The sequence below is a fragment of the Streptopelia decaocto genome, assembly GCF_964273445.1.
Source record: "Streptopelia decaocto genome assembly, chromosome: 5".
NCBI lineage: Eukaryota > Metazoa > Chordata > Aves > Columbiformes > Columbidae > Streptopelia > Streptopelia decaocto.
The window spans coordinates 67,668,264-67,680,707 of record NC_138659.1 but is presented as its reverse complement, the minus strand read 5'-3'; the positions used below and the strand labels follow the sequence as shown (position 1 = coordinate 67,680,707).

General features: G+C 44.2%; 1 protein-coding gene across 24 annotated transcripts in view; it reads right to left on the bottom strand.

The window, feature by feature from the left end:
- The window catches only part of TACC2 (transforming acidic coiled-coil containing protein 2), a 144,037-nt gene that overhangs the window by 82,278 nt on the left and 49,315 nt on the right, over nt 1–12,444 (bottom strand). For 23 of the 24 annotated variants that reach the window (XR_014184176.1, XM_082053889.1, XM_082053910.1 and 20 more), the window contains one exon: nt 1,351–1,476. The exons of the other annotated variant lie outside the window; for it this stretch is intronic. Coding sequence is in view for 22 of the 23 variants with exons in the window: in XM_082053889.1 (XP_081910015.1) it covers nt 1,351–1,476 (126 nt within the window). In the remaining variant the exon portion in view is untranslated. The remainder of the gene's footprint in view (nt 1–1,350; nt 1,477–12,444) is intronic. 24 annotated transcript variants of the gene reach the window in all.

The window sequence follows — 12,444 nt, the reverse complement described above, 5'->3', positions numbered from 1 at the left end:
GTTCACTCTTTTCTAACCACATTGCTGCTATGGGCAACAATCCATTAATAAGGAAATAAAAAAAACAGAAGCCAAAATTTCGTCAGTAACTCAATTACATTTTTAAAAACAAAGAAACACAGCTCTCTGACTGAAAACTTAGAAGAACTGGAAGAAATCCACATCATTAGCTGCTCACTGTAAACTTCACTAGATCATCTTACCCGGATTGTAGGAAAAAGTGTGTTTCTCACACATTCGCTCAGCCAGCACCAGTGACCAACCAGCTTGGGGACTGGTGGAAGACCAGTACAGGCTGCACGGCAAAGTCACTCAGCTTTTAAGGTGGATTGAGCAAACTACGCAAGCTCCTTTCTGCCTTTGATAGCATATTATTGCTACTTCATCTAGCCAATTTAATGCTAGCTTAAATATATTGCGTATGTTTACACAGTCCGCTGAATTTACAATGATTGAAGGGCAAACACACCCTTCAAGGCTTCCTGTTGGCAGTTATGACAAGTTCATATGCCCAAAGATCCTGACAACCCAACTGCCACCAGCACAAATAAAGCAAAGTTACCCTTCTTGATGCAAGTAAAAGCAGACAAAACCCCCAGCGTCCAGCAGAGATGAGACACTTGAATGCTTTATAATCAGTATTACACTGTTAAGGAACTTCTCAAAGTTAAAAAAAATGCTCAAAGGATAATTTACCTTGTGCTAATTAAAAAAAACAAAAACAAAACAAAAACAAACCAAAACCCACCAAAACAAACAAACAAAAATCAACAACAACAACAACGACAAAAAAAACAAACAAACAAAAAACCAACTATAAAATGTAAGGTATATATTGCAGGTTCACGTGGCATGACCCAGAGGGTGCTGCACACTGGAACAGGCTCCCCAGGGAAGTGTCACAGCCCCAAGCATGATAGTGTTCAAAAAGCGACTAAACAACACCTTCAGAGACAAGGTGTGACCTGTGGGGTTGTTCTGTGCAGGGACAGGAGTTGGACTTGATGATCCTGGTGGGTCCTTTCCAATTCAGGACATTCTATGATTCTATGACCTTCCTATGTGCCAAAGTGACTCAGTCTCAGGAAAATGTAAATGGCACCTTCCTCCTAAGGTTTTGGTAGAGGAAGGTTTACATTCTGGTGAAGATTTCCACTGACAGATGCTCCACTGACTACAGACAGACTCAGCAAACCCATCGGCAACTGGCCATACCAGTCGTATATCTATCCAAGAAGAGTGACGGCAATTTCTTGGCTAATGCTGACCTCGGGGGTCCTCCACCAGCCCACACCAGTAAGCAGTTTGCAGCTGTTTCCCAGTGCCCCCTGCAATGGCTTCGTACAATACCTCGCCTCAGTCAGCTCAGCAGCATCTGTGGGGCCAACATCTCCATCCGCCGTGGAAACAGCAAAGGGTTCCTCAGAAGGATCAAGGGGAGAAGCCAACTGTATATCATCACCTGGCCCACAAGGGCTGTGGAGAGAAAAGACATGGGAAAAGGCAGCCTTAGAGGTCTGAGTTATTGCACAACTACTGTCACTTCCCTGCCTGACCCCCCAGACTTTAGCTTTAATTTGTGTGTTAGGGAACACAGCAAAAGTTGCCTTTTTTAGTATAAATTATATATAAATATATATATATAATATAAATTGCAGTTAGCAATAGGACAAGGGGGCATGGGCTTAAACTCTGCCAGGGGAAATTTAGGCTGGATATTAGAAAGAAATTCTTTCCAGAGAGAGTGGTCAGGCATTGGAATGGCTGCCCAGGGAGGTGCTGGACTCACCGGCCCTGGAGGTTTTTAAACTGAGATTGGACATGGCACTTAGTGCCATGATCTAGTCAATGGACTGGAGTTGGACCAAGGGTTCGACTTGATGGTCTCTGAGGTCTTTTCCAACCCAGTCCATTCTGTGATTCTGTGAAACTGCTTTTGTGCACAGCTCTACTGTTCCCACCCAACTGATATCACTGTATTTTTGTCAGTGTTACAACAGCGGGAACAATGAGATAGTACAATCCAGCAGCAAATTAACCCCATTTGGATTCTGATTTTTAAAAGCAAATGAGAAAACGAGCTGCTGCTTCAACAAGAGAAATGGCAAGGCTTCCTTGCTCAGAAACCAGGTAACGCAGAGGGAGCTCAAGTCCAGCTTTTGCCTGCCAGGGGCACAGAGTTGGACAAAGGTGTCCCGGGTGTCACAGGGACCACAGGCAGGGAGACACCAGCCCTGTCCCATGCCAGCAAACACAGGGCGCAGCCGAGTACCAGCACCATGCGGCTAAAAGAAAACAATTTAGAAACACACTCTTGAATCAATAAGGAAAGGAGCTTTGCTGAAGAAGCGGGGTTTGTTTGTTTTTAACAGACACCAAACCATGGGAACCTCCTGAAAACAATGTTTTTGTTGCCTACTTCAACCTGACTTTCCCATATGGCCACCCAGAGATCAGGGCCCTGGAATGTCAGTTTTCCCTGGAACTCACTGAAATCCTCAGGTTTTTGTAAATCACAAATTGTGACCTTTGACTGGGGTTCCAATTTCACGTCTGTGGGTTCACGCACATGGGTCAGTTTTGAGGTACCACTTTCCTGAACCCCCATCTGTTCATGTTGTTTCCTGTACCACCAAGTGAATACAAGCCTGTACGCAAATGGGTGGAACTGTACACAGATAGATTTGAGCAGAAGTGTATAAACTTAAAACAGTTACTCAGCATTCGGAATTTCAGCTTAAAAATAAATATCCCTACATCCTGGATCTCAGTTTTAAGACTAGACAATGACTTCCTCACCTAACCACAAATCCAGCTGTTCAGATTTGCTGCTGTAGTTTAATTTTGGTTCAAAGAACATAATAAGGAGTTAAACTGCTCTATAATGCTGTCAGTGTTATTCTGGTAACGACTGAAGCCTACCATCTGAATACACTCACACTTCACATATTTCATCTAAAGGATTCTGTAGCACATTCATATGGGAAAAATGATTTGTCAAGCTTGTTTTCTGATTTATTTTATTTTTAGTTAATTACTCCTGGGATCCATTGTAAGCCAGTGTTTCTGTTCTTCATTTCTAGAGTTGTCACAGCCTCATTCTGCACTCAGAGCACTGTGTTTGTCCACAGCATCCTTGACAGGCCAAGTGTCACCCTCCCCTCTGTTCCACCACCACAGGGCTAAGCCACTGCACCAACTGCAGTTCACAGATAACAGCCTACAACACTGAATATTTTTTTAAAACTTACGATATTACTTCTGCCTCATTACACTAGTAAGCAATTAATTGCCCACATGTTCTCTGGTTTAACCACACTTGAGGTCTCAGCCTGTTATAGGAAGCTCTGAGCTGAGACACTTATAAGTTCTAAACTCTTCCAGCTTTAGGTTTTCACTCATCGCTAAGAGGTGCGTATAGTTATAGCACAAACTGGGGTGCCCACCCCGCTTTGCCTTAAACTGAGCATTTAGGAAGCAGATCTTGACAACAGGAGATTGCAGCTTCTTTCTTATATCACAGAATCACAGACTGGCTGGGGTTGAAGGGACCTCTGGAGATCATCCAGTCCAACCCACCTGCTAATGCAGGGTCACCAGAGCAGATCACACAGGATTGTGTCCAGGTGGGTTTGAATGTCTCCAGAGAAGGAGACTCCACAGCCTCTCTGGGCAGCCTGGGCCAGGCTCTGGCACCTCACAGGAAAGAAGTTTCACCTCATATTCAGATGGAACCTCCTGTGCTTCAGTTTGTGCCCATTGCCCCTCATTCTGTCATTGGGCACCACTGAAAGGTGTCTGGTCCATCCTCTGGCACCCACCCTGGAGATATTTATAAGCATTGAGAAGATCCCCCCTCAGCTTCTCTTCTCCAGGCTGAATAGACCCAGCTCTCCCAGTCTCTACTCATAAGATGCTCCAGACCCCTTGTCAACCTCCCACTGGACTCCCTCCAGTAATCCCTTGTCCTTCTTAAACTCGGGAGCCCAGAACTGGACACAGCACTCCAAAGCAGTACTCCTTACCTAAGGAGTAAAAGGCAGGTGGGCAGATGGTCTTGTTCTGTCTGACAGAACACTCAGGGTCTTTCCTGTGAATGTATAGAAAGTCCAGCACAAACCAGAACTGCAGCTGAAGCTCTTGTGTGCCCTAGTCTGGCAAGAAGTGAAGCCTTTGCCCTCCACCACTCACATCTGCTGCACAAACAACTCCCAGACAGTGATTTTCATCCAGGCTACGGACAATGTAACTTGAAACTCGGGCTCGGGGAGGTGATGGCAAAGCTGCTCCTTGCCAAGGCACCCTGCTCTCTGCAGCACAAACAACTGAGCTGTCCCAAAGCTGCTCAGACTTGTTCCACAAGTGACATTCCTGGGCATGGCCTCGCAGGCGCCCGTCACCAGGTCCCTGCTGTAAAGTCCTTTGCCGCAACTGGCCTTTTGGGGCAACTTGTTTCATGACTCGAGCTCTGTAAAAAGGCCACGTGCTTTTTCCATTCCATTGCCCGAGTTCTGAGTCAAGTCTGGAAGGGGATCTGCTTAAAATGACTTCTAAATTCTGCTTACGACAAGCATGACTGAAATACTTCTCAAAGGAAAATACCTCACAGTTTAACAAACAGTTGCTTACTGACAGCTGCAGCGAGCAAACTAAATTCAGCCCAAAGACCAAGGGGTTCAGTCTTAGTGTGTCACAAGTGAAAGATGTTGCCCATCAAGTGTCCTTAGGCTCGTAAGTTTCATAATTTCATTTTTAAGGGCTCTGCTTATCCTTGAAACAAGAATTTCCAAGTCACTGGTAGAAGGCAGGTACACAAGTAGCAAGTTTCAGGGAAAGCTTGACCCATAGGAGTCATTAAATATCAATGAATGAACAAGAAATAATTGCATAAGCCTACGAAATTTCTTCTGTTTAAATATAGGAGGTCTGACCTCTTTCAGCATAAGAATGTTTTGAATCAAGGCAGGAGATGTACTTAAAATACGTTAAAAAGCACAGAGGCCAGAAGGGTCAGCTCCTCAGTGCCAAACCCATGAGCACAGCGAGGGTTGGATGCTCCACGGGTCCATGTGTTGTTCTCCTACTGACATCTGTGAGACGCAAAGCTTAAAACACCAATTTCATACTAAAGTTTTAAAATCTTTTGACACTGGTGCCAGAGACAGAAGGCAGCTCCAGGTCTTGGCATTTTCTCCCTGTCCATGTTTTTCCAATCAGCAGAGCTGGATGTGGCTCCCTTTGAACAGACAACAGCTCTAACTTTACTCCAAGGGAAACCAATAAGCGTTTCAAGCCCTGCTATCTCCTAGTCCCAAACATTTGGTTGTTTTTAATGAGATAAGGGTAAGATTTATAGATCCTGCCCTTACTCCAGAACTCTCTGGAAAATGGCACCAAGCACCGCAAGGCAGGACTGAGCTCTCAGCACCCGCTATTTCATTTTCTTCAAGAAACAAGATGTTGCTCACTCAGTAGAGCAAGGTTGATGGATAAAATCTTATAGATTTCATATTCGGCTTTGTAAAAACTCAGACGAGTCATTTTTTGAGCCCCAGTTTACACATGCATAAGAAAAAGATATTAATAAAAATATTGAGATATGCAGAAAAATATTGAGAGGATTTACTATTTCCAATAAGCTCTTGCACTACAATTCTTTGCAAAGGAAAGATATCTAGCAGCATCTACAGGAGCTCAAATTCATTCAAATACATTTAACCTCATAAAATTTCTTCTACTTTATTAAGTAATTCTTTCATAATATTAATCTTTACCTTCTATTTTGTAGTTTATCGCATACATTAGCCACATTATTGGAAATAAACTTCATGTGTGTAAAATCCAACAATAACCTGCTATAGTGACTCTATGCACCTTTGGTATTTCTTTTCTTTAAAAGTATTTTCATTATTGTTATTTGGATTCCTGTCAATATAATATAGCAGAATAGGAGGTAAGAAGCTATTTGCACATCACAAATCAGCATTACTGGTATCAGATACTAAAACTAATCTTGCACAAGAAACAACTCAGGAGCTGCAAAAGGTACCAGCATAGGATTAAAAACAAACTAAAGCCTTCTCTTTTTTTCCCCTGTAGTACTTCTTGGGAGGTAATTGTAGATTGATTTAAATATTAATAGAATTGTAGGAAAAATATGAGATTCTAAGATTGCAAAGGAGAATCTAGCTTTATTTCCCAGTGAGCCAAAGGGACATCCATACAACCAAATGATGTCCCCCAGGGCAAGATCATATGCCACCAAGAGCTTTAAAAGCTCTGTGACCTCAGTGACCAGGGGCCACTGGTTACTTCTGCTGGTTGCTATGCACAGATATAACCAAGGCTTTACTTTTAACAGCTAAACACACACTAACAGTCAAAAGTTGAAGTTTAGGGAAATATACTGCCTTTTGTAAACCCAACAAAGACTTACTTATGCACTTAAATACACGATTTTGGGAAGATCTCTCAAATTCCTTCTGTGCTCTGAAGAAGCAGCTATGCCATAAGTGCCCCACATTGGCACATTGTATTTACACCCCAGGACCTTCTGCACATCTCAGGCTGTACAAACACAGTAATGAAGGTATCCAAGGGATGAACTGGGTATGTGTTAATTAAACAAGTAAAATCACTGTCGCAGAGGGGACACTGGCCCAGGTTTCCCAGAGAGGTGGTGGATGAACCATCCCTGAAGACATCCCAGGCCAGGCTGGATGGGGCTCTGAGCAACCTGAGCTGGTGAAGATGTCCCTGTCATGGCAGGGGTGGCACTGGATGAGCTTGGAAGGTCCCTTCCAACCCAATCCATCCGGTGATTCTATGGCACATGAGTCTGATGTACAGTACTGTGCATGGTAGCATCTCTGCACTTATGGAAAAAAAGACATGGCCATCGAGATACCAGAACAGGTTCTTGGGGGAATTATTCTCTTCCTCTGAGCTGTACTCCGGCCATCAGCAGAACAGGTCTGGACACTGGGTGACCGTGCCCAGGGAGAGCCAGCCCAGCCCACCACGGCTTGGGCAGCACCTGAGTAACTCCTGTTCCCACGGAAGGGAACCAGCATCACCCAGGCTGAGCAACTGGAACCAGCTGCATCTCCCAAAGGCTGCCCACAGTGCATGGGGGAACACGGGACAGCCCAGCTCTAGACAGAAGGTTGAGCTTCCAGCAACACAGGAGTCCCTTCTCTTACTGCAAAGTTCCCTACTAAGAAAGTAAGGAAGGAAAACAAACGCAGCAACTGCATTCTGGAGAAATGGAAGCATCTTTTAAAAGACCTTCTGAAGGCAATACCTCACCTATGAAAAGCAGCCCAGGAAACCCAGCAGCTGGCAATCCCTGCAGGTACCTCTGAATCAGCCGGCGGAGAGGGATGCCAGTGCTATCGCTGTCAGGCGATCCACACACGTGATGATGGAGAGTAATTCTCAGAAGCGATACTTTTCTGGCAGTGCTGGTGGAAATCCTGACAAGATACGAGTTATCTTGGCAGGAGATGGCGTTTAGTCACACGTTACCTGAGGGCCTGGGCTTCCTCTGCCACCCACCCCTTCTTGCTTAGAAGTCCCTTAATTTTTGTAACACGTGTATCTAGATTGATCATCAATTAGTCGTATCCATAAAATGGAAAAAAATGTTTAGGTTTTTTTTTGTTTGTTTTTTTTTTTGCCAGAGTATTCCACATTACTGTGGTCGCCTTAAAACCTTAAAGTTACGGTGAGTTATTGCATCAAACAAACAAATACAATTATTTTAGATTAAAAGACTTAAGGGGACTGAAACACGTGTTACAGTATTACTTCCTTTGCAAGCAAAAAAAGGGACAACAGAAAAGCCACATAAAAGTGTTACAAGTACAAATCATGCCTGCACTGGATGAATAAGCATATTTACTGTAATAACTGTCAACCATTATAAAAATCCCATCACGTCACCACCGTGCAGCTTTTAGAGCCTCCCAAGGGCTCTCAGTCACGTCCTGATGTCACCGCTGCAGAATTTAAAAGTCTCCAAATTCCAGCCAGTAAACCTGAACCCAGAAGTGCAATCGGACCCCCACCCCATCCCAAAAGCCTCCGCACCCCCTGACAACTCCGGCTGAGCACAAACCCGAACGCAAGCCACGGCAGGAGCCACAAGAAAACCCATCCCATCCCTTTCTTGGAGGTGGGGAGAGCGAATCCTCTCCCAAGGCATTAGAGCACTTCACTCGCTAGAAGTGTTACTTTCCAAAGAGTTGCTCAAAGAAGGAAAAATAAAAGCACAATAATCTTTGGAGAGAGAAAAGCAGCAACAAACAAGAGCAAACTTTTCATTTCTGACACAGGCTGGAACTGCACGTTGCTTTTGTTATTTCATCGGCTCATATTCCCCCCGCAAAATCTCGACTTACCAAGGCCGGGAAATAATCACCAGCTTCTCTCTTCTCAGTCATCCTCGGTTCCAACACAACACCCCGCACCAACCCCTGGCTTGAACCCCGATTCCTGCCGTTTCCACCATCCCGCCCAGGGAAGCGGCGGCTGTGCCGCAAACCAGCCCCGCTCCCGATCGCTGCAGCTCGGGCGAGCTCCGGAACGCACAGAGAGAAAAAAAGAGAAAAGGCCGAGGAGCAGGAGCTTGGAGCTGCTTGTTGGAGGCTCCTCCCATGAGGTTCCCCCGAGGAAAGGCCGCAGCGATCGAGCCCGACGCTCCCCGCGTCCTCCCCCCTCGCCCCGGGTCGGGCGGCGGCCGCAGCCCCGCAGGATCCGACCCCGGTTTGGGGCGGAGAACGCGGGGAAACCTCAATTAATTGCTGATATTCGGCACCTTCGCAAACTCTCAGGATAGGGGAGAAAAAGTTTTTAACAACTTCCACTGAAACTTGTTTTGTTTACAGCTGTAAATTTAAACCAACCCTTTTTATTCCTGCTCTCAATTCCTAAGTTCCAGCTCCTAAAGTCACACAAGCTTTTTTTCTTTACCTATAAAGAAATGGAGCAGTTTTAATTAGTTGCGTGTTTTAGGTTTCCTGTGGGTTTATTATAACACAAAAGAATGGCTTTAGAGGTAATTAAGGCTTTGCATTTCAGATACACCAAATTGCATATATAAGCTGCCAGCGCCCAAGGAATTAATTGAGTCTCTACCCACGGAGATGATTATCATGTTTATAACATGTCATACAATAACTATAGACTAAAAGTCTATAATATCTATCCCACAGCAAGGCAGTAGGTAGATTCATTGCTTACCAAATGCCCAATCGAGATATTTCAGATAAAATACTGGAGCTACAGAGATTTAATTTAGCCAAATTAGTTTCCCAGCTGACTCCCTGTACGTCCTGCCCAAACTCTGGACACTCAACTGCGGTGCCAGCTTGTGTGAAAAATACTAAGTTAATTAAGGAGGGAACAGATTTTTGCCAAGGTAAATTTTGTGTTAAAGAACTTTTACACTTATGAGTCTGCAAACGTATGACAAGGTTGTGCTCATCGCTGCTTTTAACAATTCAGATACCTGTACAGAAAATAGAAGAATACACCAAATGACCCCCAGCAATCAAATCAGATACTGTAACAGGTGAAAATGACGAAAAATGTCGATTACCCACATCACCTGGGCTGCAAGGTGAGGCTTATTGAGGGGTAAACACCACATATGGTACAATATGCTGTGGAGAGCTGGCTTAGCTGCAGTACTGGGAACCAGTAGCATCCACTGGGACAGGGAGGATTAAGATCAGAGTTAAAGTTTGTGGGGAGAGCAGCTCTCTCACACTCTGCCTCCCAAGCAGCAGGAAACCAGGCGCGGAAAACATTACTGTGACTTCTGATAGAGGTACAGGCATTCAGCCACCCTCTCGTTTTTGGGGGAGAATTAAACTCCTTTGTCATCTAGAAACCATTTCACAAATAGCTTCTGTAGGTACAACAATCCTGAGGAGAAGGGAGACCCCAGAGAGAATGAGATGCATTAAAATAAAGTTTTATTTTCTTTGCCGCAAAGCCGCGGACACAGATGAACTATGTTCCTGCTAACAAAACCAAATTTAGCCTTTTTGGAATGAAATGGTCATTTTACTCAAATAATCGGCCTCTCCCTGTTTATTCATTAGCCTCTTGCTGTACCAAAACCCTTTTGCCTACTGCTGAGCAATCTCAACCCACCTTGGTCACAAGAACGTTTACTTTCCTCCCAGTGCCCTCTGCTACTTCAACATCAGAAAACAGATATGCAGTAACTCCAGGAACATGGTGTGCTTGATGATCTGATTTTCCTGTGAGAATTAATGGATCTGTGTTAATAGAAGCCTTGGGGGAGGAGAGAGGAAAGAAGCTGAGAGGCAACAGGAAAACAAGAGACAGGCAACCTCCCGGCAAGGCTGGGAGACAATGACAGGACAGGGCCAGGCTCCCAGGCTCAGCCCGCGGGGACATGATGTCTGGCTGAGCTGGGAGCCCCACATCAAAGAGCCACCCAAGAAAACCTTACAGAAGATTTCTCCGGAGGGCTGGAGCTGGGTAGGAGCAGTGAAGGTGCTGATGAGAGGGACTCAGTGGCAGGAGACAACCTGCGGGATGGCCCTGGTGGAGCCTGGTCCCTTCCCTGGCTCCCAGGGAACAGTCACCCCCAAGGGAAGGGCAGAAAGCATCAGGGTGGCTTATATCGGGGAGGACTGTTGGGTTTTTTTAATGTATATCCCATTTTCTTTTATTTTGCATTTGCACATTAGGGGGGAGATGCTGCCAAAACTGCTGAAATTTGTCCAAGGGCAGAAATCACCTAAAGGGCCATTCACACAGACCTGAAAGGACCAGAGGTCCTTTAGCTGGGTAATTTCTGTTTCAGGCACCTTTCTTTGCTAGACCGTCACTTTTTCTATATGTATACGTTTCCACTAAAACAACATTTACCAAGCTGTACGACATATGTTAGCCAGGTTGCAACTTTAGCAGAGGAGGAGGCCCTTAAAGAAATAATTGTCTTTTTAATTTGGCAGATCATGGCACAGGTATAACTAAGTTCTTGTGGTGACACCGGTTACCTGACATTACATTAGCACACGGTGCTGGAAGGCAGAGCATATGTGTGTATATATATGTGTGTATATATATGTGTGTATATATATGTGTGTATATATATACGTGTATATATATACGTATTTCACCCTAGCTACCACATCCTACAGTGCTCCAGACTACAGGACCAACGCACAAATATTCTCCTCAGATACACAACATTTTTACCCTGCTCTCAGAAAGATGGGAAATGGAACTACAGAGAAACTAAAGGTACTCAAGTTCAGTACCTGGACTCCAGGACATTTTTGTTGAGAATACAGGATGAAGTGAGATCAGATTGTCAACTTTTTCCGTATAAGCATGAAAACAAAGCCCTTTCTTCTCCAGCTCTTTAAACTGGGGTTATCACCAGTCTATAAGCAAATCCAAACACTACAATATTTGTAATAAACTTGCAAAAAAGCTGGCAAAACAGCAATGCCTGTGTTTGCTCTGAACAATGAGGCTGCATCGTGCAACTAATCTTTAAGAAAAATGTGTGTGTGTGATTTAAATTGTCCTTTGTGAAAACTTAGTGCCCATTTTTAAGGCCCTTTGCAGGAAAGAAAACCACATATATGTACTTCAATGTGTTTAAAATGAAAGAGGAGTTTCTCTTTTGCATTCCCTAATCAGAAGTTCATAGTCAGACACTGCAAAACCACAGACCCAAAGCGCTGCAGAACAGCCTGGCTGAGATATCCAAACTGCCTCTGTAACAAACACCTCAACTTTATATTTCTACCACTTTCCACATAACAACTGCCCACAACCAACGTTTGTGGTGGTTGGAAATGAGGTTGCCCAATTCCCAGCAGGTTTTATTGGTGAAGCTTTGGGATGGTTGTCTCTTTAACCTCTTTCACCTTAACCTTCTGCTTGGAAAAAAATGAAAGTTTAATGTTAGCCCATTACATTTTGGAGAATCAAAGTGATGAGAAACTATCATTTCACAACTTTCCAAAGCAGCAAGGTTGATTTTTAGAAAAGGCTAGACTAGGCTAGGTTAGACTCAAAGCCTCACAAATTCCAGTGATACCGTCTCCAGAAAGCCAAGTTTATTTGGAGTTTCTACCAGAGAACAAGGTTTGGAGGACACTGCACGCAACAAAAGTTTCATGTACCATCATAGCATTCAAAAAAAGGAAACTTGGAAGCTTTCAAATATTCAGCACAAACTAACCATATTTTAATTCTTCTAATGACATTGTTAGGAAAGGGAGATGGGTGTTTTAAGTGCTCATTTGTTTTCACGACAGCTAAATGTTTTCCTTCAGTTGTTAGAAACTGAGCAATTCCTACACACTTTTTTGCTTTCATTCCAGGAAACAAATCCAATCTTCTCTGTCTGCTGCAGAGTTATTCTTAGCTGGCTTTGATATTCCTATC